The sequence below is a fragment of the Phaseolus vulgaris genome, chromosome 3 (assembly GCF_000499845.2).
Source record: "Phaseolus vulgaris cultivar G19833 chromosome 3, P. vulgaris v2.0, whole genome shotgun sequence".
Taxonomy (NCBI): Eukaryota; Viridiplantae; Streptophyta; class Magnoliopsida; order Fabales; family Fabaceae; genus Phaseolus; species Phaseolus vulgaris.
The window spans coordinates 10372010-10398902 of record NC_023757.2 but is presented as its reverse complement, the minus strand read 5'-3'; the positions used below and the strand labels follow the sequence as shown (position 1 = coordinate 10398902).

At 35.3% G+C, this 26893-nt stretch overlaps 5 protein-coding genes across 6 annotated transcripts; 4 read left to right on the top strand and 1 right to left on the bottom strand.

The window, feature by feature from the left end:
* The first annotated feature begins 1025 nt into the window (after positions 1-1025).
* LOC137839095 (uncharacterized) lies at positions 1026-3025 on the top strand. The gene is made up of 4 exons (XM_068648224.1): positions 1026-1257; positions 1462-1591; positions 1972-2192; positions 2394-3025. The coding sequence occupies exons 1-4, from the start codon at positions 1026-1028 to the stop codon at positions 3023-3025; spliced, it is 1215 nt and encodes a 404-aa protein (XP_068504325.1).
* Positions 3026-5782: 2757 nt separating this feature from the next.
* On the top strand, positions 5783-8911 carry LOC137806609 (single-stranded DNA-binding protein WHY1, chloroplastic-like). 2 transcript variants are annotated; one of them, XM_068606820.1, is made up of 7 exons: positions 5783-6137; positions 6451-6551; positions 6639-6731; positions 7302-7396; positions 7731-7804; positions 8110-8198; positions 8557-8911. In XM_068606820.1, the coding sequence occupies exons 1-7, from the start codon at positions 5915-5917 to the stop codon at positions 8674-8676; spliced, it is 795 nt and encodes a 264-aa protein (XP_068462921.1). In that variant the 5' UTR covers positions 5783-5914; the 3' UTR covers positions 8677-8911. The 2 variants fall into 2 exon arrangements, with proteins under 2 accessions (XP_068462921.1, XP_068462922.1); XM_068606821.1 differs by having other exon boundaries at positions 5804-6137; positions 6457-6551.
* Positions 8912-13947: 5036 nt separating this feature from the next.
* LOC137839093 (protein FAR1-RELATED SEQUENCE 5-like) lies at positions 13948-15083 on the top strand. Its single transcript, XM_068648223.1, has 2 exons — positions 13948-14076; positions 14151-15083. Exons 1-2 carry the CDS (start codon positions 13948-13950, stop codon positions 15081-15083), a joined length of 1062 nt encoding a protein of 353 aa, XP_068504324.1.
* A 13-nt stretch (positions 15084-15096) lies between these two features.
* LOC137839092 (uncharacterized) lies at positions 15097-16783 on the top strand. Its single transcript, XM_068648221.1, has 5 exons — positions 15097-15492; positions 15544-15795; positions 15964-16278; positions 16326-16556; positions 16637-16783. The coding sequence occupies exons 1-5, from the start codon at positions 15097-15099 to the stop codon at positions 16781-16783; spliced, it is 1341 nt and encodes a 446-aa protein (XP_068504322.1).
* A 1770-nt stretch (positions 16784-18553) lies between these two features.
* LOC137839091 (uncharacterized) lies at positions 18554-24459 on the bottom strand. The gene is made up of 2 exons (XM_068648220.1): positions 24210-24459; positions 18554-18783 (listed from the first exon to the last, which is right to left on the bottom strand). Exons 1-2 carry the CDS (start codon positions 24457-24459, stop codon positions 18554-18556), a joined length of 480 nt encoding a protein of 159 aa, XP_068504321.1.
* Between the last annotated feature and the right edge of the window lie 2434 nt (positions 24460-26893).

Here is a 26893-nt window from a genome sequence, read left to right as displayed (position 1 = left end):
TCTCTAAATTTCACATTTTGGAATTGAAGAAAAAAATTCAATGAAATAGTCTGAGAAATCTCTAAATTTCACATTTTAGAATTAAAGAAAAAACATTCAATGAAAAATGTTAAAGGATAATTTGAGTATTTTTTGAAGTATGGGGTGCACAAAGAAAGAGATGGATGTGCAGGAAGAAACTACGCTCAATCCTTAATTCATAACACCTTCAAGAAATTAGATAATGAGTTTTTTAGCATTTAATAGTATTTTTTGTCTTTCCAGAATTCATAGATTTAGGTTTACATACTCATTAGATGCTAAATACAGTAGTCAAACCTTAATCTTTTTTATAATAAAATTTTAATATAGTAATTATTATACATTATTTTTTAAATTAGAATAGTAATTATTACCTTAATGAAATATTTTATTAGTCAATTTATTAATGTGATTGAAATTCAAATTTCATTAAAAATCAAAACATTATAATTTTTTTTAGCTATATCTTATTAGGCATGTGACTTGAGAATAATACTGAAAGATCATTTATCAAATTCATCTAAATAAGAAAAAAAAACTTAATAAACAAAAATAAATGTATTCAAAATTTATATTTAATTTTTTTTCATTAATTTTAAAAAAAATATTTCCTATGCGAGTTGACCCACAGATGATATTAAGTTGTTATTTTCTTGTTATTTTTGTTACTCTGTTTCTGTTTAACACAGTCTTATATATATTGTATTCTTTTTTAGATATAATATAATAATACATTTTTTCTCTTTCTTTTTCATTCTCTTCTCTTACTTTTCCACCGTTTCCATCGTTTTCTTCCACCACACCATGCGTGCCATGGCATAACACTGCCCTCTGTCACAGAAGACTAAGCACACCCTAAAAGGTTGCAACACTCTGGTGTGAGTTATAAGAAAAACCAGAATTCAATATGGTATCAGAGCAGGTTAAAGTCCCGCTCTGCTTCCGCTCTTTCTTTTGTTCTGATTTCTGGGTTTTTTCTTTAATTTCTTTTTGTGTGATTCGTGATGGAAACTAACTCTGGCAGTGGCAAAGATTCCACTCTGAATTCAAGCAGTAACCAAGATCCCACACAAAACCCAAGCAACCCTTATTATCTACATCCTGGAGAAAATCCAGGAACAGATATTCAGCTTGACGACATCAATTATCATCCATGGAGTAGGGCTATGTGTCGTGCACTTTTGTCCAAGAAAAAACACAAGTTCATTGATGGCACTCTGCCTGCTCCAAAACCAGGTACATCTCTCTAAGAAACGTGGGAAAGATGTAATATGATGGTTATATCATGGGTAAGACGAACTCTGAGTGGACAAATTGCACAGAGTGTGGTTTACATAGAAGATGCGAGGGAACTCTAGGAAGATTTACGTGAACACTTTTCAAAGGGAGATCTTTTCAGAATTTCAGATCTTCTTTAAGAGATACATTCCATGAGACAAGGTGAACGGACAATAACTGAATTCTACACTGATTTGAAGATCTTATGGGAAGAGCTTGAAGCACTACGACCAACTCTTGATTGCAAGTGCAAGATCAAATGCACTTGTGCGTTAACTAAGCACATCCAGAGGTATAAAGAATCTGAGTACGCCTTGTGTTTGTTAAAAGGTCTGAATGATACTTATCTTACTGTTAAGACACAAATCTTGCTAATGGAGCCTTTAACCAGTATAAATCGTATTTTTTCTCTCATCATCCAACAAGAACGACAACTGGCAGGCAATGAGATGATGAATAAAGGTAATGTGATGATGATTAGCAAAGCCTTGTTTAATTTTTCAGATAATCAAGGAAATTGGAAGACGTTTCGCAGCGGAAATGGTAGATCTCAAGGAAGAGGAAAAAAACAAGTATCAAAACAATGGTAAACAATGCACACATTGTCATTGATTGAACCATACAGTAGAGGAATGCTACTTCAAGTATGGGTTTCCTCCTTGGTATAAACAGAAAGGTGAAAAAAACTGAGAGAGTTACAAACAGTGTTGTGATGGATAAGAATATCAAAGGTGAAGAAGAACAAGAAGACAAGTCTGACTCATATAACGGGAATCAATTTACACAAGGACAGGTATATCAAATTATGAAACTTATCCAAGAAACGAAGAATGACTCTCCGCATAAGGTGAACAATTTTGTGAATGACACTTCAAATGAGAACACTGTGAAAGGTAAGAAAAACAAAAACTCTTGGGTTTTAGATACGGGTGCCACAGATGATGTGAATTTTTCTATAAATAATTTTGTTGCTTTTCACAGAATAGACCTTATTCATATCATTTTACCAAATGGTTTGCATGTCATAGCTTACTATGATGGAACAGTAGCGTTATTTGAATTTTTTTTCTTATATAACGTATTATATGTACCAGAATTTGCCTTTAATCTTGTTTTTGTGCAAAAGCTGGTTAAAAATCATAACTGTAAACTCACTATTACTTCTGAGTTTTGTCAGATTCAAAATGTGGACTCATTGAAGATGATTGGATGTGCTAGGCTGAATAGAAGACTGTATCTTATAGATACACCAAAGCATGAAGTCACGGTCAACACTGCAAGAGAGTTGAAAGATCCAAGCAAAGACGCTACAAAGAATATTTGGCATCTCAGGCTGGGACATCCGTCTAATAAAATCTTACAACATATGAGTAACATTTTTCCTTATATTAGTTTCTATGATAATAAACTATGTGATGTTTGTCATTATGCTAAGCAGCACAAACATTCTTTCACTCATAATAACACTCGTACTGAACATATATTTGATATGATTCATGTGGATATGTGTGGGCGTTTTGGGACTACTTCTATGCATGGTCACAAGTTTTTTCTTACCATAGTGGATGATCATAGTAGGTTCACTTGGGTTTATCCTATGACAACAAAATCTAAAACTAGGAATGCCTTAAGCAGATTCATTACTCTTATACATAATCAGTTTAATACTACTATAAAAGTCATATGTTCTGATAATGGAAGTGATTTTGTATGTGCCACATTGTAAGAAAGTTTAGGCATCTTTCATCAAACCAGTTGTGTTGAAACTTCACAGCAAAATTCTATTGTTGAGAGGAAGCATGAACATATTTTGAATGTTACGCGTAGTCTTTTATTTCAGTTCAATTTGTCTATTGTTTTTTTGGTCCTATGCTGTGACTTATGCCACACATCAAATAACCAGAATACCTACTACAGTTCTAGAAAATCATACTCCTTATGATCAGTTATATAAAGAACAACCTAATCTTCAAAATTTAAAGGTCTTTGGTTTGCTTCAAGTTTGCAAAGAAATAGATCTAAGTTAGATCCGAGAGCAAGGAAGTGTATTTTTCTTGGATATAAAACTGGTATGAAAGATTATGTTGTGTTTGATATTCATAATAAAGAAATTTTTGTTTCAAGAAATGTAAATTTCTATGAGTATGTTTTTCCCTATTATGAAAATAATGATTGTAACAAAGAAAAAGGTAATCAACAAATAGATGTCTTTGATTTCAATTTTGAACCAGTTGATACAAATGAAAGTGATCATATTGATCAACCCAAAAGGAATATTATTGAAGAGTCACATGAAGGGAACGACTTGCGAAGGTCTGATAGACACAGGAAGTCACCCAGCTATCTAAAAGATTATCACTGTCAACTTTCTAGTCACACTGACAGTGAACATCTAAATCATTCTGGTAATGTCATTCATTCTCTATCTACATATCTTGACTATGACAATCTCACTACTAAGCATTTTAACTATGTTTTAGCTATATCATCTAATGAAGAACCACATAATTACAATGAAGCCATAAGAAAACCTAAATGGTGTGAAGCCATGAAAAAGGAAATTCAAGCCTTGAAAGAAAATGAGACATGGATTTTGACCGATCTTCCCCACGGTAAACAACCATTGGGTGTAAATGAGTGTACAAAATTAAATACAATGCCAAAGGTGACATAGAAAGGCACAAGGTTAGGCTTGTTGCGAAAGGATATACTGAAATGGAAGGAATAGATTATCTTGACACTTTTTCACCTGTGGTCAAACTCACAACGGTAAGAATGCTCATTGCCATTGCTGCCAAACAAAACTAGCACCTGAAACAGGTAGATGTAAAAAATGCGTTTCTACATAGGGAACTAAATAAGGAAGTTTACATGGTTTGCTAAACTTACTTCTTCTCTTAACAAAATTGGTTTCACTCAATCTGTATATGATCATTCTTTATTCATAAAAAATTCTGAAAACAGTTTTACTATATTGCTAGTATATCTAGATGACATTATTCTTGCAGGAAAATCTATAGCTGACATTGAACAAGTGACAACACCTAGACAAAGTTTTTAAAGTAAAAGACTTGGGCGATTTGAAGTTCTTCCTAGGTCTCGAGATAGCTAGATCTAATAAGGGCATTCATGTTTCGCAAAGAAAATATGCTCTAGACATCACCAATGATGTTGGTGTCCTTGCTGATAAGCCTTGTGCCACGCCTACGATGAAGGATACAAAAAACATGTTTCAAGAAGGAATTCCTGTAAAGGATGTTACTGCTTATCAAAGACTCATTGGGAGGCTAATATATCTTACAAACACCAGACCCGACATAAGCTATTGCGTTCAGTTTTTAAGTCAATTCTTGCGGGCACCTACTTCAAAACATCACAATGTTGCACACTGACTTCTACGTTACATTAAAGGAACTCCTGGACAAGGGCTTTTCTTCCCTGCAGATTCTGATCTCCAGCTCAAAGGTTTTTGCGATTTAGATTGGGCAAGCTTTCCACAAACTAGGCGATCATTTTTTTTTGTTTTCCTGGGCTCCTCCTTGATTAGTTGGAAATCCAAGAAGCAATCTACTATGTCACAATCATCATCCGAAGCTGAATACCGTGCACTCGCTACTCTAACTTGTGAGATTCAATGGTTGAAATATCTCATCAATGAATTCAAAATAAAAATTCAGACCCCAACTATTGTCTACTGTGATAATCAATCAGCAATGTATAGCTCACAATCCAAGCTTCCATGAAAGAACAAAGCATATAGAAATAGATTGCCATGTTGTACGTGAAAAACTACAATCCAAATTCTTTCAGCTGTTGCCAATCTCCTCCAATCATCAAACAACTGATGTTCTTACAAAACCACTTGAACGTGGTGATTTTATTTATGCAATTTCCAAGCTTGGGTTGATAAACATCTACTGCTAAGCTTGGGGGGATATTAAGTTGTTATTTTCTTATTATTTTTGTTACTTTGTTTCTGTTTAACATAGTCTTATATATATTGTATTCTTATTTCAGATATAATATAATAATACAATTTTCTCTTTTTTCTTCATTCTCTTCTCTTACTTTTCCATCGTTTTCTTCACCACACCATGTGTGTCATGGCATAACACTGTCCTCTGTCACAGAAGGCTAAGCACACCCAAGAAGGTTGCAACACTCTGGTGTGAGTTATAAGAAAAACCAGAATCCAATACATGAAGACCAGAATCCAATAAACGAAACAGGCCAATAAAACTAACTTTTACAAGGAACATGCTAACTAAGACCTAATACGAACCGAACTGACTCACATTGTCATCCCTAATTTTCAATTATTTTTTATTGATTTAATTATGAATATCTTTAACTATATTGAAAAATAATTAAATATAGTAATTTAAACGTGTGTTTGAATAGAAATGGAGGTATTATTGACTTTTTTTAATTTACAAAAGATTTAATTTTGAGAAATAAAAAAGAAATATTTTGTTTTAAAAACGAAAATAGAACATTAAGTATTGTATATTGAGAAACAAAGACATATTTGCGAATACCGGGAAAGGCACTGGGTGGCAAGGGAAGCGGAAGCCGCAGAAGCAGAAAAGATAGAGTGAGACTAAGGCGAAGGAAGATGTTGAACTTGCAGTTTCAACTACACTCTCAACCATCAATGTTATCGTCTTTATCTTCCTTATCCTCGTCTTCTCCTAAGCTATTCGCAAACCACTCTTTCTCTCCAAAGTCTCTTCCTTTCAACCCTCCTAAACCCTTCTCCCTAAGATGTCGCCACTCTGACCTCTTCGACCAGAACACCTTAGCCTCATCACAACGACCCACAAGACCCACTGCTTCAGGTACAACCTCTTTTTCCACAACCCCATTTGTTTTTTTTTTTATTGGTTTCTTAATTGCTCCTTCAAAACTAAAATAATAACTAAGAGAAACATTTGGGTTTCTCAGAAACCTAGTGGAGGCTTGGTTTTCCTATTTAAAAATCTATTTTTAGTACTTGGAAGATGAATAGGACTTATTCTTGTGCTATGTCTTTTGTGAACAGCCACAATAGAATTGTGGGGTAGTTAGGAAATATGCAAAGGGTTTGTGTTGGGTTTTGTTTTGTTCTTGTGTAATACACTTATTTTGTTGTCTGGTTTAATGTATGCTCAGTTGCAGCTTTGCCGCCTAGGGTTTATGTTGGTTACTCCATTTACAAAGGGAAGGCTGCGCTTACTTTGACTCCTAGGCCACCGGAATTCGTGCCGCTCGATGTATGTTTATTTTCGTTTTGTTGGATGTGCTATTATGGACTTGTGAATTCAGCATTTAACTGACTGGGCTTTTTGGTGTTTTTTTAGTCAGGGGCATATAAAATATCTAAGGAAGGTTATGTGCTGCTTCAGTTTGCACCTGCTGTTGGTACACGCCAATATGATTGGAATAGGAAGCAGGTGAGTTGTTATGATTTTCTTGTGATTTGAGGGTTATAACTTATATCTATGCTGATATTATATTTTAAAATCGAGTAGGCTTTGTTTGGTTTTCAGTTGGGAGGTCTCAATTTTGTATTGAAACTTAGTTTGAAATGGAAGAAAAAAGAGGCCTACTTTTGCAAAATGGATTTCATTCACACTTAAGTTTGTAAAATGAAGTTCATTTAAACTTAAGTTTGCAAAATAAAAGTTCATTCAAAGTTAGGTTTGCAAACTTTAATCAAAAGATGCACAAAGTTGTTATCTTCTCTGAGAGTATTTTATCAGTCTGTACATAATATTGCACAATTAAGACATTGCCCAACATAATCATACAGGCCATTTGATTAGAATTAAAGTATTATATGTTGAAGTTCAGATATAATATGAACGGCTGAGATCAATGCACTTGAGTTCACAGTATTTTTAGACAAAACCTGACTTTGTTATTTTGATAAGTTTTGGTATGATTCTGTTGGATTCAGTCTGTTGATATTCTCTTGTGGTTTAGAAGTGTGAATATCTGTAGCATTGTTTACTTGATTGCAGGTGTTTTCCTTATCAGTGGGGGAAATGGGAAGTGTAATAAGCCTTGGTACAAGGGAGTCCTTTGAATTTTTTCATGACCCTTTTAAGGGAAAAAGGTAGTTTTTTACCCCGTACCTTTTCAATTATTGTAAAATGTAATTTAGTAATGGGATTATCCTTGATCACTGATAGTTTCTTGATGCCTTCATTATCTTAGAATAAGAATCACATTTTCTTTATTGGATCCTAGTCTCTTTGAATAAAATTAATTGATCTATATGACCGTGTAGACTGGTTCATACTTACTGTTTATGTTATTGCATGTTGTTGAATATGCATTTGCATTTTTCTTTTTGCTATGTGGGTGGATTATGGGGAGGGGCTCATATTTTGATGTCATAAGTTTTGGCTGCTATGCTTATACACATTTAAAATTATCTTACTATGCAGCGATGAAGGCAAAGTCAGGAAAATTTTGAAGCTGGAACCTCTTCCAGATGGTTCTGGGCACTTATTTAACCTAAGTATACACTTTCTTAATGAAGCTTTTGTTACTGTTATTATATTTTTTCTTATTGTATTTCCTTTCCATATTTATGTTTCTGGGACACTGTGAAATGTTGTGGGTTCATTGAGTTCATTGCATATTGCGGGAACTGCATCAAGCTCCCACAGTGATGCATTATTCCAAAATTTTATCAATCTTTGTGTAATCATTTTAAAGCATAACTTACCTGACCCTCTTTTTTATCAATGCCTGCAATATAAATGAAGAAAGTTAAATGCCTGTATTTGCTTCGGTTCTGACTTTGTTGTGGCATTTCTGAAGGTGTTCAAAACAAGCTTGTAAACGTGGATGAAAACATCTACATTCCTATTACAAAAGCAGAGTTAGCAGTTTTGACCTCAACTTTCAATGTACAACTCTCTCTCTCATTTCCTTCTAATGTCAATTGCCAAAATCTGCATTGCCATGATTCTCTTGTAGTTCTCTGAAAAGATTTTGTAGCAGAAATGATTGATCATCAATAGAGTACTCAGAATGAAAATCTGACTATTGTAAAGTTTGCCTTAGTAGTTGGCTAACACTAGTCATGTAAATTCACTGTTGGATATCATGAAGTGCATATCTTTCTCTTTTTTCTTCTAATTCTGCATGGAGTACATTTCCTGCTTTTGTGAATGTAATATTTCCTTTATTCAAACGACCTGATTACTGTTTTGTTTATATTAACTGTACTTTTGATACTTTGTTTTTTTTTTCTTTTCTTTGTAGTTTATCATGCCATACCTTCTTGGTTGGCATACCTTTGCAAACTCTATAAAGCCAGAAGATACTAGCGGAGGGAATAATGCCAACCCAAGATATGGAGGTGACTATGAATGGAACAGATAGGGCTGTATTTCACCGCCTTCATCCTGTGAACTTGGAAATATGTTAAACCATTCCATTTTGTTAGCTGAGAATTGTTTTAGTGATGTCCAATTTTGAATTGTTTCTTCTATTTTTCTTCTTGTTACTGGAATTTAGCTCAAGCATGATATTACGGTTGAAAAAGTTGAAATGATTAGAGAATTTAAAGTGTAAAATGATATTTATGGTAAGTATAAACTCATACTAATTTGATTAACCTATTATCATTTGGCTGGTAAGAGCTACAATGCAAAATCCAATTTTTTGGTATTAATTGATTGGAGGGCAGGGTCCTAGTTTATTTTTGGTTTTTAGGGTTTCAATCACCATGTGCTGAAAAGAATGAATCTTCGTGAGAATTGAGGTAGTTTTTATTATGAGAGTATAAAGTAAAAAAAATGGAAAAGAAGTTTGAAAGAGTTTGTTACTAATTTTACTTTAATTGATATAATTACCAAATTCCCTTATGATTATTAATTAGTTTTAATGAAATATTAAAATTATAATTTTTTTATTTTGTTATTTTCATTATTATAATAATCGTAATATTATTTCATGATTTGATCATTATTAATTTTTATTATTTTATGGTTTTATTGTTATTAATATTAATATTATTATTATTATTATATGATTATTTTTATTATTATAAATTTATTATTATTAATATTATACTTATATTATCATAATTATTATTTATAAATTTATTATTATTATTTTCATTATATATTATTTTAATTTTTTTGTATTATTATTATCTTTAATTACTTTTTAGTTTATTATTATGATTATGCTATAATTGATTATGATTATTTTATCTAACATAATAATTCATATTTCTTCGACACACAACCATCACATAACCTATTGAATAATCGATTATGTAGGTAAATGATTATGGTTTCCAAAAATGTAATCTCTCCTACAGGGTCTCTTCTTCCTGCATCCCCACGTTTTTCTTCCTGCACCTTCATAATTTTAAATATTCCAACATTAACCTTGAGCAAAAATTTGAAAAGGACAACCTTCAGCACTTCCACAGTCACCGCTCATCCTCATCCTTGGGTTTCAACTGTTGTGGAGGTTCTTCATAATTGTTGGAAGCAAGGCGGAGGAGTACACAACGTTGCCGAAGTGTTATCTGGGTTATAGAGGTAAGAGTTAAGGTTTTTTTTAAGAAACACGGTGGTTATGGAAATTTCGGGATTACCGGATATCGGGATCCGATAATACATTCTGGATTCACGAATCTGGAATAAATTAAATTATGTGTTCCGGATGAGGGGGTGTTCCGGAAGGTAAAATGCCATAATATGTTGTTCTCTGGATTTCTGAATCTGGAAGCTTAAATTTCATTACGGATGGGTTGATCCGGTACTGTATTTTGTGTTATGGATGCATGAATCCGGAATTGTATTTTGTGTTATGGTGCATTCCGGATTCATGAATTCGGAATTGTTTTTTTGTGTTATGGATTCCTGAATCTGGAATAGTCTTTTTGAATTATGGATTGTTGGATCCGAAATGATTTTTTTAACTTATGAATTCATGGATCCGGAATGCAATAATTTTGTTTCATTTTTTTTATTTGTAGAAGCATGGACAGTAGTGAAGAATTTGAACAACAATTATATGATGGTGTGAATGTGTGGGATGATGATGATATTAAGAAGTCATTATCTAAATCGAAGGGATATGAATGTACATATGCGTTTACTACAAATGAGATAAAGTTAAGTTTGTAAAGTATGTTTAAGTTGTTTGTTAATTAGTAAATAATTTGTTATTATAACTTTTATAGGTATTTCGTACTCGGGATGAGCTCCTAAATTGGGTTAGAAAAGTTGCGTTTCACATTGGTTTTTGTATTGTGATTTTGAGATCGTATACTTCAACTGGCCAACGAGGAAGGAAAACATTTGTGTTATTAGGTTGTGAGAGAGGAGGTCAATACAGACGATATAAGAAGGATTTACAGGTTACTGAGAGTGGAACTAGGAAATGTGGTTGTCCTTTCAGATTACGAGGGTATCCAGTAAGAAGTGGTGAAGGGTGGATATTGAAATTAATTTGTGGGTCTCATAATCATGAGTTGGCAAATATATTGGTTGGTCATCCATATGCTGGTAGGTTCACATGTAGTGAGAAGTCAATGCTTATGGTCATCCATCTGTATTGGACATGTTCATGGAAATCATTTTGTTCAGGTTTGTTAAACTTCATTATCAATGAATTTTAGGAATCATAGAAAAACATAATTAATGACATTGCTTACAATTTTTAACAGGTTCAGTTGCAAGAAGGTTGCCCGATTCCACCAACAGATATTTTATGGTTTACTCATTGTTATCCAATTGCCAAAACATGGTGTTCATATTATACTAGTCGGATGCAAATGTTTACACAAATTATGTCCATTAGACGACATTTATAGTTGTAATTGTATTGATAAATGAATATGTTAACATTCTGACTATTATAAATGCAGAAAAAGAATTGTCTAATTTCATAACCAAAGTGTTCATTCATCAAATTCAGAAATAATTGTAAACTAAGTCTTTCTTCAAGAAATTACAAAACATAACAACAACTAAAATGATGATGATCATCATCGTCCGTCGTCGTCTGCGGACATACACATACATGTCCTCAGTGGCTGATCGGGCTAGCATCAAGGCTGTCTATGTCCCTTCCCATGCAGGTGAATCCTCGGTTAGATGACCATCATCTATAATCAACCGCAAGGTGGATGCTATTCTTCTACAAAGACCCTACAATTATAAACAAATTACATTAATTGCAATTGAGCATGTATTATTTAAATAAGCAAGTAATAAGTTCTTACCACTGCGGGATGCTCAGAGATAGTATCATTCCCACCCTGACGTCGTCCATAATGGGTAATCACCGGAGGTCGATCATCCTCAGCCATGTGGATGATATACGGGTGTGATATAGACCGGAACCACTCCAAATATGCAGGAACACAGGTTCCAACATCAGTTGCTAATACTACACCCTGTACGAGGTTAGCATTATAATCTAACCATCAATGGTCGATATCAGATGTGGATGGATCGCCATGATGAACGGTGGTTGGGTGATTAGGGATACACTGTATATATCCAAACTGTCTGAGTACACGTTCAGACAAATGCATTTGCCTACAACCCCTCAACCGAATGTACCCTGAAAATAATGAAATCCACTCAAAAGGACGCACCGCTCTATGCTCTTCATAGGGCATCCATATTTACTTACCACACCATTCCATAATTGCATGGCCACATGGTCTTCATAACCTGTCAATAGTGTCCCATCCCGTGGACCTCCAGGATAACCTCCACCTTCTATTTCAGGTCCGTCTTCATCCTCCACCTCCATCTGGGGTTCAACTTCTTCAAGTTCAACATCAACATCTTCTGCATCTTCATGTTCAACATGTTCTTCATCTTCATTAACATGTCTTCTTCTTCTTCTAACAGAGGTTGTGGGACGTAGACGATCACCTTGTGAACTTCCTCTTCTAGTCTTCACCATTTCTGTTCAATTACACCATTCAAGTTAGATTAAGTTTATATTGATAAACCTGCAGAAATTTGCATGTGGTACCCTGCACTAACAGTGTACATGTCATCTAATTCTAATCTTTTATAAAGTATACATGAACATTTGATGAACCTTTCCTTGGCTGCCGAAAATGCTTAGCTATTTTTAGAGGTAAAGGAGAAGTTCCAAGCAAAAAAAAAAACGAAGCAAAAAAATAGAGGAATAGTAGACAAAGGTCTAATGGTTTTCCTACTTCAATAACCATCTACGAATTAAAGCTTTTGCTACATAAAAGTATAAACACTACCAGATTCCTAAATCCAGAATACTACTGGATCAACAAATTCGGACTACTATCGGATCAATAAATCCAGAAAGGTGATGGATCCTCACATCCGGGAAAGTACTGGATCCCCAAATTCGAAAATCTACTGGATTCTGTGATTTGGAATGTGAAATAACATTTACGGAAACAACAATCCATGAAAAAAACGGATCTCAAAGTCCGAAACACATGAATGAAACGTTACTTACCTTTATGAATGAGATTTGGAAATCACAAGAGAGATGGATGAGATTTGGAAGGAGAATCAATGTGGGTTGCGCCGCTGCTATCAAAGAAGACGCTGCCTCCACGCACAAATGGCAACCATTTCCAGTTTTTAGGGTTTTATTAGATTAAGGGTAATTTTGGAATTTTAAAAATTAAAAAGGGTAATTTTGTCTTTGCACAAGAGTGTGGGGGTGCAGGAAGAAAAATGTGGGGGTGCATGAAGAAACTGCCCTCCTACAGTTTCATCCACATCAGACAATGAGAAGATGACCTTCACTCCTGAAGGAAGGAATAAAAGGAAGGAATAGAAGATGACAATGGATGAATGATAAGCACGAAATGAAGTAAAATGAGAGCACCCAAGTCACAACCAAAGGAAGCAAAGAAGAATGAAGGCTCAGGAATATTCCTAGGTCACTTTGTAAGGGAAGCTGTTAAAGTAGGATAAAATGGTAAAATCATCAACGTTTACATTGGCTTTCCAAGCTTTTCGTCTAAAAAACGAGAAGGCTTCTTCTTCCCGCACCCCCACATTTTTCTTCCTGCACCCCCACAATTTTAAATATTTCAACATTAACCTTGAGCAATAATTTGAAAAGGCAACGTTCAGCAGTTCCACAGTCACTGCTCATCTTCATCCTTGAGTATCAACTGTTGTGGAGGTTCTTCATAATTGTTGGTAGCAAGGCGGAGGAGTACACAACGTTGCCGAATTGTTGTTTGGGTTATAGAGGTAAGAGTTAAGGTTTTTTTAAGGAGCACGGTGGTTATGGAAATTTCGGGATTACCGGATATCGGGATCCGGTAATATATTCTGGATTCATGAATCCAAAATTAATTAAATTATGTGTTCTGGAAGGTAAAATGTCATAATATGTTGTTCTCTGGATTTCTGAATCCGGAAGCTTAAATGTCATTACGGATGGGTTGATCCGGTATTGTATTTTGTGTTATGGATTCATGAATCCGGAATGCATAACTTGCATTATGGATTTATGAATCCAGAATTGTTTTTTTGTGTTATGGATTCTGAATCCGGAATAGTCTTTTTGAATTATCGATTGTTGGATCTGGAATGGTTTTTTTTAACTTATGGATTCATGGATCCGGGATGCAATAATTTTGTTTCATTTTTTTTTATTTGTAGAAGCATGGACAATAGTGAAGAATTTGAACAAGAATTATATGATGGTGTGAATGTGTGGGATGATGATGATATTGAGAAGTCATTATCTAAATCGAAGGGATATGAATGTATAGATGCGTTTACTACAAATGAGGTAAAGTTAAGTTTGTAAAGTATGTTTAAGTTGTTTGTTAATTAGTAAATAATTTGTTATTATAACTTTTATAGGTATTTCGTACTCGGGATGAGCTCCTAAAGTGGGTTAGAAAAGTTGCGTTTGACATTGATTTTTGTATTGTGATATTGAGATCAGATACTTCAACTGGCCAACGAGGAAGGAAAACATTTGTATTATTAGGTTGTGAGAGAGGAGGGCAATACAAACGATATAAAAAGGATTTACAGGTTACTGAGAGTGGAACTAGGAAATGTGGTTGTCCTTTCAGATTACGAGGGTATCCAGTAAAGAGTGATGAAGGGTGGATATTGAAATTAATTTGTGGGTCTTATAATCATGAGTTGACAAATACATTGGTTGGTCATCCATATGCTGGTAGGTTCACATGTAGTGAGAAGTCAATGCTTATGGACATGATAGGCAGTTCGGTGAATCCTAGAAATATTTTGCTGACAATGAAAAGGCATAATGAGAAAAATGTGAGCACAATAAAGCAAGTTTATAATGCACGATATATGTACAAAAAATCAATACGAGGTGATAGAACTGAAATGCAACAATTGATGATGTTACTTAAGCGTGATATGTATGTCCATTGGTCTAGGTTTGAAGAAGGGACAAATGTTGTGCAAGATTTATTTTGGACACACCCTGATTCAGTGAAGCTATTGAATGCCTTTAACATTGTATTGATGATGGGCAGTACCTATAAAACTAATAGGTATAGGATGCCCTTGTTTGAAGTTGTTGGTGTAACCTCAACGGGATTGACCTTCAGTGTTGCATTTATGTTACTCGCATCAGAACGTCATCATAACTTTGTATGGGCCCTTGAGAAGCTGAAAGGTTTGTTTTTGAGATTTGATTCATACCCGAAGGTTGTGGTTAGTGATAAAGATATTGCTCTAATGAATGCAATAAATGTTGTGTTTCCCGAAGCTGCTAATTTGTTATGTCGTTTTCACATTGATAAAAAATGTTAAAGCTAAATGTAAAATGATTGTTCATCCAAAAGAGGCATGGGATCAAGTGATGGAATCTTGGGGAGCAATTGTTGATTGTGAAAATGTAGAGTTCTATGAACATCGTGTTGAGGCATTTAATGTTGTTTGTTCACCATGGCCTATATTTACTGAATATGTGATTAGTACTTGGTTAAATCCACATAAAGAAAAGATTGTTAAGGCTTGGACGGATAAAGTCATGCACTTAGGCAACACGACAAGTAACAAGGTTGAGGCTGCACATTGGAGTTTAAAGAGGATCCTTGAGACGTCAATGAGGGACTTATGCTTTTGTTGGGAATCCATTAATAAAATGATCATCTTGCAACATAATGCAATTAAATCTTCATTTGAAAAGAGTTTGGATGTAGTGAGTCATGTCTTCAATGTAACATGATATAAGAAATTGCTTGGCTTCGTATCGAAATATGCCTTGCAGTATATTGCAGAAGAGAGTGATCGAGTTGAATATGTTGGTTTAGATAAATCTCGTTGTAAGTGCACCATTAGATCTACTCATGGCCTTCCTTGTGCCTGTGAATTGGCTTCATTTGGTGTGGGTAGCATACCATTGCAGTCAGTGCATCTCATTTGGACACGATTAAGCTTTTTAGATATTTCAAGTGGTGATACTTCAGCAGAGTTGTCCATCCAACAAGAGTGGGCTGTCATCATGAATCGGTTCAATGAGGTTGACATGGCTGGTAAGATTAACATCAAAGCCAGATAACACATCTTTATGTCCACCAAGGGAGAAAGTCAAAACAAAAGGTGCACTAAAAGGGCGTCGAGTAAATTTGGTAGATCAACGAAGCGAATTCCTTCTTACTTTGAACATGTTGATGCTATTCTTTCACAGCATGATAGTTCATCTAGGTTGAAATGTAGCAAGGGATTTATTTCGGAGACTCCTCCGACCAAATTAATACCAATGCTACAACAATTTCCGGTGGGAATTCATCCTTACATTGTTGATATTGTTGATGTTAAGGCTGACGGTCATTGTGGGTATCGTGCGGTTGGTGCATTATTGGGTATGGGAGAGGAGTCCTGGGCTATTGTACGCATGAACTTGCATAAAGAACTTTGTCAATGGCGTCAAGAATATATTGATTTGTTTGGCGGGGATGAACGATATGAATTTTTGAAAAATTCACTTCTTGTTGACCACATGGTAATTGTATTCATTATGAATGATGTTACATTTTCTTCTGTTTGCAGATAAGTGGATTAACTTGTTACATTTTCTTCTGTTTGCAAATAAGTACAGATAAGTGGATGACAATATCAGATATGGGATACGTTATTGCAAATCGATATAATGTGATTGTTGTGTGTTTATCTCTTAAACAATCATTGACTATTTTTCCATTAAGATCCCAAGCTCCAACAAATTTTAATCATCACCGCATCATCTGTATTGGACATGTTCATGGAAATCATTTTGTTCAGGTTTGTTAAACTTCATTATCAATGAATTTTAGGAATCATAGAAAAACATAATTAATGACATTGCTTACAATTTTTAACAGGTTCAGTTGCAAGAAGGTTGCCCGATTCCACCAACAGATATTTTATGGTTTACTCATTGTTATCCAATTGCCAAAACATGGTGTTCATATTATACTAGTCGGATGCAAATGTTTACACAAATTATGTCCATTAGACGACATTTATAGTTGTAATTGCATTGACAAATGAATATGTTAACATTCTGACTATTATAAATGCGGAAGAAGAATTGTCTAATTTCATAACCAAAGTGTTCATTCATCAAATTCAGAAATAATTGTAAACTAAGTCTTTGTTCACGAAATTACAAAACATAACATCATCATCATCGCCCGTGTCGTCGTCTGCGCACATACACAGACATGTCCTCAGTGGCTGATCGGGCTAGCATCAAGACTGTCTGTGTCCCTTCCCATGCAAGTGAATCCTCGGTTAGATGACCATCATCTATAATCAACTGCAAGGTGGATGCTATTCTTCTACAAAGACCCTACAATTATAAACAAATTACATTAATTGCAATTGAGCATGTATTATTTAAATAAGCAAGTAATAAGTTCTTACCACTGTGGGATGCTCAGAGATAGTATCATTCCCGCCCTGACGTCGTCCATAATGGGTAATCACCGGAAGTCGATCATCCTCAGCCATGTGGATGATATACGGGTGTGATATAGACCGGAACCACTCCAAATATGCAGGAACACAGGTTCCAACATCAGCTGCTAATACTACACCCTGTACGAGGTTAGCATTATAATCTAACCATCAATGGTCGATATCAGATGTGGATGGATCGCCATGATGAATGGTGGTTGGGTGACTAGGGATACACTGTATATATCCAAACTGTCTGAGTACACGTTCAGGCAAATGCATCTACCTACAACCCCTCAACCGAATGTACCCTGAAAATAATGAAATCCACTCAAAAGGACGCACCGCTCTATGCTCTTCATAGGGCATCCATTGATCAACACCTACACAAAGGCTATCTAATTGCATCCGAACTGAGGCAAGTGTGGACAACCTACTCCCGACCACATATTTCATACACCGCGGCTGATCCTCAACATAGTCATCCTGAAGCTGTCGGTGCCCAATACTCGGAAAGTGCTCATATATCCATGATGAAAATAACGTGACATACCCAGCTAACTGTCTAGTATTTGCATAGGAACCATCTCCCAACTGCTCATACATGTGGGTCAAAGTAGCTGCTGCCCACGAGTATCATTCGGTGTGCCTTAAATCTACAAATAATCCCAAGTAGGATACACTAACCGACGTAGCACTCTTATCTGCAAAGATGGTTTAATCTACTAGGTGTAGCAAATATGCCCGTGCAACAATAGTCCATTGTCTCCTGGTACATACGTCCTCAAACATCTCCCTCAACCAGCTTAGACGCACATGTTCACCCCTACAATGACGAGTCTCAGCAGCTGCTACTCCCCGATCTACACGAAGTGAATCAACAAGCAAATCGGTCGCCGCAGCTGCATTCAAGGTCGAATACGTGTAGAATTGCCCCATAATTGGGAGGTGCAACAAATTCGACACATCATCCAATGTGATGGTCAACTCACCTATAGGCAGATGAAATGAATTTGTCTCTGGGTGCCACCTTTCTACAAAGGAACACAACAGTCCTTTGTCTATCGTGTCATAGCTTGCCCTAACAAGTGCAACTAAACCTGACAACTCCACTGCAGGTAGTATCCGAGGATGAGGAGCACCCATCTTATTCATTTTTCGGCCATGAGACACCAATTTTAACTCTCCTCGATCCTAATTCAACCAACCAAAATCATATAAAATATACAATTTAATCAACGCAAATCATATAAAATTAACAGGGAACAAGTATCATATTACAACATATTTACTTACCACACCATTCCATAATTGCATGGCCACATGGGCTTCATAACCTGTCAACAGTGTCCTATCCTTGGACCTCTGGGATAACCTTCATCATCTACTTCAGGTGTGTCTTCATCCTCCACCTCCATTTGGGGTTCAGCTTCTTCAGGTTCAACATGTTCTGCATCTTCATGTTCAACATGTTCTTCATCTTCATTCACATATCTTCTTCTTCTTCTAACAGAGGCTGTGGGCCGTAGACGATCACCTTGTGAACCTCCACCCCTAGTCTTCACAATTTCTGTTCAATTACACCATTCAAAGTCACCAATATTCATTTAGTCACCAATATTCACCCCTAGTTGCATGATGCTGACTTTCAAAAGTATGTTTGCACACATTATCCAAAGATTCACTAAGACTTAGTTTGGAAAAAACTACGATATTCAGTCATATTCTTTAATTTACACAAGGTTAGGTTTCATAATCAACATGAAACCAATAATAAAATTAACTAGCATACAAAATTAATCATAAATATAGCCAAGCCCACTCAAGTGAGAGTACAATACTATATAATACCAAGCAAAACACTACAAAACCTTGACCCAATACAATTGTTGTTTAGTAATTCGAGTAACATAAACACAAACAACAACTCATTATTCTGGACACATCAATCCGGTACAATACCGGATCCAAAAATTCGGCAGTTTACCGGATCCATAAATTCGGAAGCTTACCGGATCCATAAATTCGGAAGCTTACCGGATCCCAAAATCCAAAACATTCTCGGAATCATAAATTCGGGATTCTATCGGATGCATCAGTTTGGAATGTAAAAAAATGATTACAGAAACATAAATCCATGGAAAAAACAGATGTCTAAATCCGAAAACAGAAAAATTTACTTACCTTTGCCAAGAGAAGGAAGAAGAAGCCTCACCAAAAAGGATTGTGTGAGATTCAAAGGAGAAGAGGAATGTGGAGGTGTCACCACTGCTATGGAAGAGGAAGAAAATTGTCTGCGTAAAAATCAGAACATCAACGCTGCCTTCATTTTAGGGTTTTTTTAGATTAGGGATATGTTTGGAATTTTAAAAACTAATAAGGGTGATTTCATCTTTGTAGAAGAGTGTGGGGGTGCAGAAAGAAAAAAGTGGGGGTGCAGGAAGAAACAGCCAAACGAGAAACACTTAAAATCAACAATCGACTTAAAGCCCAATCCTCGCTCTCCTTTATAAACAACAAACACAACGTTAAAGGTTGGGTAATAATTTAACTGTTTTGTGGAGAGAAAAGTTTAATTTATAATTATCCAAATTCTTGTTATTTTAAGTCTATTTAAATGGATTTATCTCAAATCTAAATTTATATTTTTGATTTTAAATTCAATTCATTTAAATAGATTTGGATTGAATATAAATTGGATAATATTTTGGATTTTAAAAGTTCAAAATCAAGATTGTTTCAAGTATAGCTCATGTCCAAGTTGAATCGATTAAGCTCGTGTCCAAGTTGAGTTGAGTTACAGTCAGTTCAAGTTAAAGTTAAATCCAGTCCTAGATAGAGTCGAGTCGAATCAGGCCCAAGTCAAGTTGAGTTTAGTTAAAGTTAGCCTAAACTCAAGTCTATCTAGCCCAGGCCCTTGTTGAGTAGAGTGAGTCTGATCTCAGGTCTAGATAAACAGGGTTAGGTATGGCCAATTCGAGTTGGGCCCATATTGGCTTGTGACATCAAGCCTACATCGGGTTGGCCCATGTTCAACCGAGTTGGGCAAGACCTAGGTAAGATCGAGTCTAGTCGGATTGAGTGTATAGGTTGAGCTGAGTCGGGTTAGATCTATGTCTAAACGGGCCTAGGTGGGACCAAGATGGATTGAACTAGGTTAGTTCAAGTTGAGACATTAGACTCATATAAAGATGTGGCCTTTTCAAGCTAAGTTGTATCGATCCATGTCAAGTAAAGCTAAGTAGACCTTTTCCCAGGTTGAACGAGTCAATTTGACCCACATTCAATCGAGTTTTATTAGGTCCATGTCGGGTCAAATTCGATCGAGATTAGGTTAGGTTGGGCCAAGATCGAGCCGAGTCCAACTAGGTCTAGGTTAAGTTGGGCTTAGGTGGGATCAAGACGAATTGGGCAGATCGGGCCAAGTCAAGTTGGCCATGCATCCGACCGATACACACATCAGATCGATTAGGTCAATCGCACATCAAATATAATCTAATAGACAAAGTGGATTTAATATAGATTTAACCCAATTTTGAAAAATCCAAATGAGTTTGATCCATTTAAATGTGTATGGATTTTAGATCCAATCTATTATATTGGATTTGGATTGGATTTAGACGGGATTTTGAAAAATCCAATTCATGAACACCCCTAATGTTAGGAGTTTGGTGATGAAGGTAACTTTAACTCTTTTTTCCAAGAAATCATTGTTGACCTTAGCTTATATATCTTTAAAGAATCTATTTGGCAGGCAGACGAAGGCAATGATTGCATCCAAATAGTAAACATGCACACACACTTACCAACAGTGGAGAAATATGATGTTTCTTTACAACTTTTTTGGGTGCCACTGCCTTGTGATGAAAGTTTGAAGAATGAAAAAAGAAGAGGGTTCATAACAGTCAAACATTCTTTCAAGAGAATGATCATGCAAGAAAGAATCTTGTGCATGTGCATGTCAATTGTTTTCTCCATAGCACCTTAAGAGACATGCATTAAAGAAGTTTTTTTTTTTGTTGATAATTGATCACACGCTTTTTGATAATTAATCACATAATGCTTTTTGCTGATTCAAATGATTCTAATTGTCATTAACTTTTCTTTGTGACTTGCATCCTCTTAGAATGTGTGAATATTTTTTTTGTTCTTCCTTCTCACTCAAGGATAGTTTTTAGACGATTTGGTGTCAACTTATACCGCTTGTTCCTATTTCTTGTGTGGTGTGCCTCTTCTTGGTGTTTAGTTATGATAACTCCTATGTTAATCTCACATTTAAAGTATAATTGCATCTTTTAAATACTTCTTCTTCCTATTAAAATACACTTTACAATTTTTTCTCTAAAGAAACTTACTTGAAACACAATTGAAGATGTTTCCTAAAACAAAATAAAGAAAAAATTGGAAATCCAAAAACAACTATTGCAAGAATTTTAAACTAGTTGTTTCCTAGGTGAGACTCTTTGGAACCTTTGGACCTCTAAGATACACTCATCGTCTAATCTGAGTTATTAATCCACTAATTGAAGGATATAAAACAAATTACAACTCAAGGAAATACAATCACAAAAAGAAAATTACAATTAAATTTGCCTAATACTAATATGATGAGACCTTGATTGACAGAGGACCTACTAAGCCAACCCAACCTAATAGGAGGATGACCAAGAACATGACACAAGACTCAGGACTTGGCCAGACATATTAATGTGATTCCACTAGCACAATTAGAATGATTCTTGACATTCTTAGGAATCAACTTGAGTTGGACAATAGTTAGACACTTTTTCTTAGAATTCGATCAATGTTCTAAGTCAAGAACTCACCAAAACTAGTACCAAATCCAAACTCATATGGAAGTTCTAATTATTGTCAAATTGAACCGATTAAATTGAGAGAAAACACAATTGCACCGAACAGAATTAGCTTAGAACTGAAATGAACCGAACATAAAGGCTAGAAATGAAGAAGAACAACAATGAACAACAAAGAAACCAAGGAACCGAACCAAAAACACATAAGAATTGAAAACTGCCGAACAGAATTTCAAGAACAACAAGCTCAACATGAACAATTGAAAAAGAAGGAAGGAAGGAGAAGAGAAAGCTCATGAAGATGGATGTATGATTGGATGGTCACGCCACTAGAAGGATGGAGACTCCTAGATGAGTGTGCAAGCCGCCACTTGAGGTAACCATGGAACCATCAAGATAAGACTAGTGAAGAAGGCACAAAGCTCTCCAATGCTCTCTCAAAAATTGAGTATAGTTTCTTTAGTCTAAATTGAAATCTGAATTGTACAAGCTAAGCACCTTTATTTATAGCCTAGAGGTGCTGAAAAATAGGTGGGAAATTTCAAATAAACTCATTTGAAATTCCCACAAAAAACAAGTCACATGGGAGGTGTGACCTTTTTCTACTATGACACCTCCTAAAATTTATACCTACACCACTCTCCTAAGTCACATGGACAATGTGACTTTATTTTACATTTTCACACTCCTTTATTTAATAACCACACCTCCTAAAACTATACAAGAGTATTTCAAAGCTTGGCCTTGCCCCTCATGGGATGAACTTGGGCTCTTTGAGCTTTGGCCTTCTTGGGTTTGGGCTTGGGCTTTGGGCTTGGGCCTCATCTTTATTTTATGTCTTCTTTTAATTTTGAGAAGACTAGAAGGAAGAACTTCAAATGTGAGGGTGGATGTCCTCTTCCTCCATTAATAAAAGCCTCATTTATTTGATTCTCATCATACTCTTCGAGTTGGAGAGAATTCGTCCACGAATTCTGCATCCCTGCATATAACAAAGTCAGTTTAGTTTTACAAGTAAAAGTGGAAGAAAAACGTAAACATGACTTAGCATTTGTAAATAATGGGATTTCAGAAAAGGAGGTTCTATAAATCGACCAAGTTGGAAAAAGTTGTTTGGGAATGATGTGATGTTTTGGAAAAAGGCCTCTTAAATGGTGACAACCATTAGAAGGTATGAACAAATCATCCGTAACATATTTTAACCAAGATGGTGGTGAAATAGGAACCTTGGGTAATGAAAAAGATAAGGAAGGAAAACACCTTGGAGGTGAAAGGATAAGACCCATGGCAACTTGGCCTTCTTTGTCTTTTTCTTTTTTACTTGTGGTAGGTGGGTGAGCTAGGTCTTGTTTTTCCTTGTTGATCTTTAAGATTTGTTTTTGTGGACAATGAAGAGCTATGTGCCCAAAACCTAAACATTTAAAACATTTGATATTTGAAGCTTTGGTAGGTGACTTAGGAGTAGAAGGATTTGTAGTAGAAACTTTTTTTGGAAACATGGTTTGTTTGGAAAAATTGGAAGGAGAATTTTGAGTAGAAATTTTGTTGACATCCTTCCTAGAAGAGTTGTAGAAATCATCATCATGAGTATTTTTGAAAGTTTTGTTCAAAAGATATGATTCTACCTTGATGGCTTTGCGAAACACGCTCTTTAAAGAAGAATATTCTTTTAATTCTACAAAGTCTCTAATATCTCTTTTCAAACCACGTACAAACCATTTAATCTTTGACTTTTCATTAGCATGCATATTCATTTTAGTCAAAGTTGTTTCAAAATCTTGAAAGTATTCATCTACCATCCTATGTCCTTGAGGAAGCCTTTGGAACTTCAAAAAGTGTTCCTTCCTAGAAGGAGGAACAAACCTCGCGCGCATACACTCTTTCAAAGCATTCCAAGAAACCACGGGAGGTTTCTTGCGATATATAATGTCCATTACAATTTTATGCCACCATTCTTTGGCATAGCCCAAAAAGGATGAAGAAACTATCCTAAGTTTATCATCATCTTGGACCTTATACACATGAAAATAATGGTCAACCTTAGTCTCCCAATCTAAATACACATTAGGATCACTATCACCATTAAAACTAGGGACTTTTTTACAAGCAATGTTGAACACTTGGTGATATCTTTGGTCACGGTTATAGCTATCTTCATGAGAATGATGGTGATGCCTCCTACTTCTATGTTCTTCTTCACGTCCATGATCATTGGAAGAGCCTCTAGATGAAGGTGTATGAGAATGACGTTCTCCATTGATTGATTTAGAGGACCTAGTGTGCTTCATTTCAACTCTTTGTATTCTTTCCTCCAACTTTCTTATAGCTTCATGATTTTGCGTAAGGGCTTGCTTGGCCTCCTTTACTTTACCAAGGGCAGAAGCTTTGCTAGAATAATTCTGTTTGGAAGAACCACTTGAAAAGCCAGCCATTTGCAAATTAAAACACCAAACACACAAAAACAGCAAACAAGGTAAGAAACAAAATTAGCAAAAACAGTGAGTTTGGCAACCAAATTGCCGAAGTGAATTTGGCCAGAAAAAGAGGTCACTCTCAAAGAAATAATGTCCCTACACCAATCTGATCTTGAGGTCTTGGAATCCTCAAATGAAAGATGTCAAAGCAAGGCACACCAATCTCAAAGCCAACCACAACAAAACCAAAGAAGCAATAAAGACAAACAAGAAAAAGTATAAGCAATGAAAGGCTAGAGCAAAAGGAATACTAGATGTTTGACAAACTCAAAGATTAATGAACAAAAGACAAGCAAGAAAAATAAGGAACTCAATGAGAAAGTAGGCACACAAAAGAATACTTAAAGAAAAGCACTAGAGTAGATGAAGAAAACAAAAAATTAGCTACTGGAAAATATTTTTTATGCAAACTGTGCTTGATGTTCACTGATTTAACTGGAATGATATAGAGCGAACTGGATTATGAAATTTTAACCACACAAACTTCAAGATCTTAGCTCAAAAATGGCACTGGAAGTATGCAAAAACAGTAAGCCAATTAATGGATATAAATTTTTCAAAATCGCTGCCAGATTGCCGTATTTTTTTCGGCAGAATTGTACACTTTTTGTATTTTATTTATCATTTTTTGTGTACTTTGAATTTTTGAGTACTTCTTTTTTCTAATCTTTTCTAACACTTTGAATATCACAAATCCAGAATTTCAGAATTTTCCAGTGAGTAAATAAATTGAAATAAGGAAAAACAGTAAGCACGTTTTCAGAAAACAGAGGAATCCTAATAGGAATGAAAAACAGAATTATGAATTAGCAAATACATAATGGAAAATGATGTACAGGAACTTGTATAGGTCTAAAATACAAGTATGAACTCAATCTAAAAAAGAAAATGCACACAAAGGATCAAGATCAAATTCAGAAAAATTATATGACACTAAAGCAAGAAACAACAAAAGCAATAAAAGTACTACAAGAAGTGATGACAATTATGGAAAAACAAGACTAAGACAAAACTTGTAAGGATTCAAAAAGGAAAATACTCAAACATATGATAGACAAAAGAATTAAAACAGCAAGTAAACTCAAATAAGCCTAAAACAGAAACTTAAATTGCAAGAAATTAAAAAGCTCTTGAAATTAAAGTGCTACACAACTCAAAAATTAAACAAGAACACACCTAAACTCATGATACCACATGATGTGATTCCACTAGCACAATTAGAATGATTCTTGACATTCTTAGGAATCAACTTGAGTTGGACAATAGTTAGACACTTTTTCTTAGAATTGGATCAATGTTCTAAGTCAAGAACTCACCAAAACTAGTACCAAATCCAAACTCATATGGAAGTTCCAATTATTGTCAAATTGAACCGATTAAATTGAGAGAAAACACAATTGCACCGAACAGAATTAGCTTAGAACTGAAATGAAGCGAACATAAAGGCTAGAAATGAGGAAGAACAACAATGAACAGCAAAGAAACCAAGGAACCGAACCAAAAACACATAAGAATTGAAAACTGCCGAACAGAATTTCAAGAACAACAAGCTAAACATGAACAATTGAAAAAGAAGGAAGGAAGGAGAAGAGAAAGCTCATGAAGATGGATGTATGGTTGGATGATCACGCCACTAGAAGGATGGAGACTCCTAGATGAGTGTGCAAGCCGCCACTTGAGGTAACCATGGAACCATCAAGATAAGACTAGTGAAGAAGGCACAAAGCTCTCCAATGCTCTCTCAAAAATTGAGTATAGTTTCTTTAGTCTAAATTGAAATCTGAATTGTACAAGCTAAGCACCTTTATTTATAGCCTAGAGGTGCTGAAAAATAGGTGGGAAATTTCAAATAAACTCATTTGAAATTCCCACCAAAAACAAGTCACATGGGAGGTGTGACCTTTTTCTACTATGACACCTCCTAAAAACTATACCTACACCACTCTCCTAAGTCACATGGACAATGTGACTTTATTTTACATTTTCACACTCCTTTATTTAATAACCACACCTCCTAAAACTATACAAGAGTATTTCAAAGCTTGGCCTTGCCCCTCATGGGATGGACTTGGGCTCTTTAGGCTTTGGCCTTCTTGGGTTTGGGCTTGGGCTTTGGGCTTGGGCCTCATCTTTATTTTATGTCTTCTTTTAATTTTGAGAAGACTAGAAGGAAGAACTTCAAATGTGAGGGTGGATGTCCTCTTCCTCCATTAATAAAAGCCTCCTTTATTTGATTCTCATCACATATTCCATTATTCCTCATGGGATCCTCAGGAGAAGAACACCTGAACATGGACTAGATATCAACTGTTCTTTATTTTAGTCTTTTTACAAGACATGATTAAATGTAATAAATTGGGCTCACATTGGCCCAAGAAAAATAATCTAGCTA

What these genes read in the sequence shown, in the direction of transcription:
- LOC137839095 (XM_068648224.1), top strand. Translation starts at nt 1,026, where the DNA reads ATGGAAACTAACTCTGGCAGTGGCAAAGATTCCACTCTGAATTCAAGC. An exon ending in TTAACTAAGCACATCCAGAG is followed by an intron (nt 1,592 to 1,971) that starts GTATAAAGAATC and finishes TGGTATAAACAG; the next exon opens with AAAGGTGAAAAAAACTGAGA. An exon ending in AAATGAGAACACTGTGAAAG is followed by an intron (nt 2,193 to 2,393) that starts GTAAGAAAAACA and finishes TATATGTACCAG; the next exon opens with AATTTGCCTTTAATCTTGTT.
- LOC137806609 (XM_068606820.1), top strand. Translation starts at nt 5,915, where the DNA reads ATGTTGAACTTGCAGTTTCAACTACACTCTCAACCATCAATGTTATCG. An exon ending in ATGATTGGAATAGGAAGCAG is followed by an intron (nt 6,732 to 7,301) that starts GTGAGTTGTTAT and finishes ACTTGATTGCAG; the next exon opens with GTGTTTTCCTTATCAGTGGG. An exon ending in GACCCTTTTAAGGGAAAAAG is followed by an intron (nt 7,397 to 7,730) that starts GTAGTTTTTTAC and finishes CTTACTATGCAG; the next exon opens with CGATGAAGGCAAAGTCAGGA.
- LOC137839093 (XM_068648223.1), top strand. Translation starts at nt 13,948, where the DNA reads ATGGACAATAGTGAAGAATTTGAACAAGAATTATATGATGGTGTGAAT. An exon ending in ATGCGTTTACTACAAATGAG is followed by an intron (nt 14,077 to 14,150) that starts GTAAAGTTAAGT and finishes TAACTTTTATAG; the next exon opens with GTATTTCGTACTCGGGATGA.
- LOC137839092 (XM_068648221.1), top strand. Translation starts at nt 15,097, where the DNA reads ATGATTGTTCATCCAAAAGAGGCATGGGATCAAGTGATGGAATCTTGG. An exon ending in TAGTGAGTCATGTCTTCAAT is followed by an intron (nt 15,493 to 15,543) that starts GTAACATGATAT and finishes TATGCCTTGCAG; the next exon opens with TATATTGCAGAAGAGAGTGA. An exon ending in TCATGAATCGGTTCAATGAG is followed by an intron (nt 15,796 to 15,963) that starts GTTGACATGGCT and finishes ATTCTTTCACAG; the next exon opens with CATGATAGTTCATCTAGGTT.
- LOC137839091 (XM_068648220.1), bottom strand. Translation starts at nt 24,459, where the DNA reads ATGGCTGGCTTTTCAAGTGGTTCTTCCAAACAGAATTATTCTAGCAAA. An exon ending in ACGTGAAGAAGAACATAGAA is followed by an intron (nt 18,784 to 24,209) that starts GTAGGAGGCATC and finishes GTAATTGAACAG; the next exon opens with AAATTGTGAAGACTAGGGGT.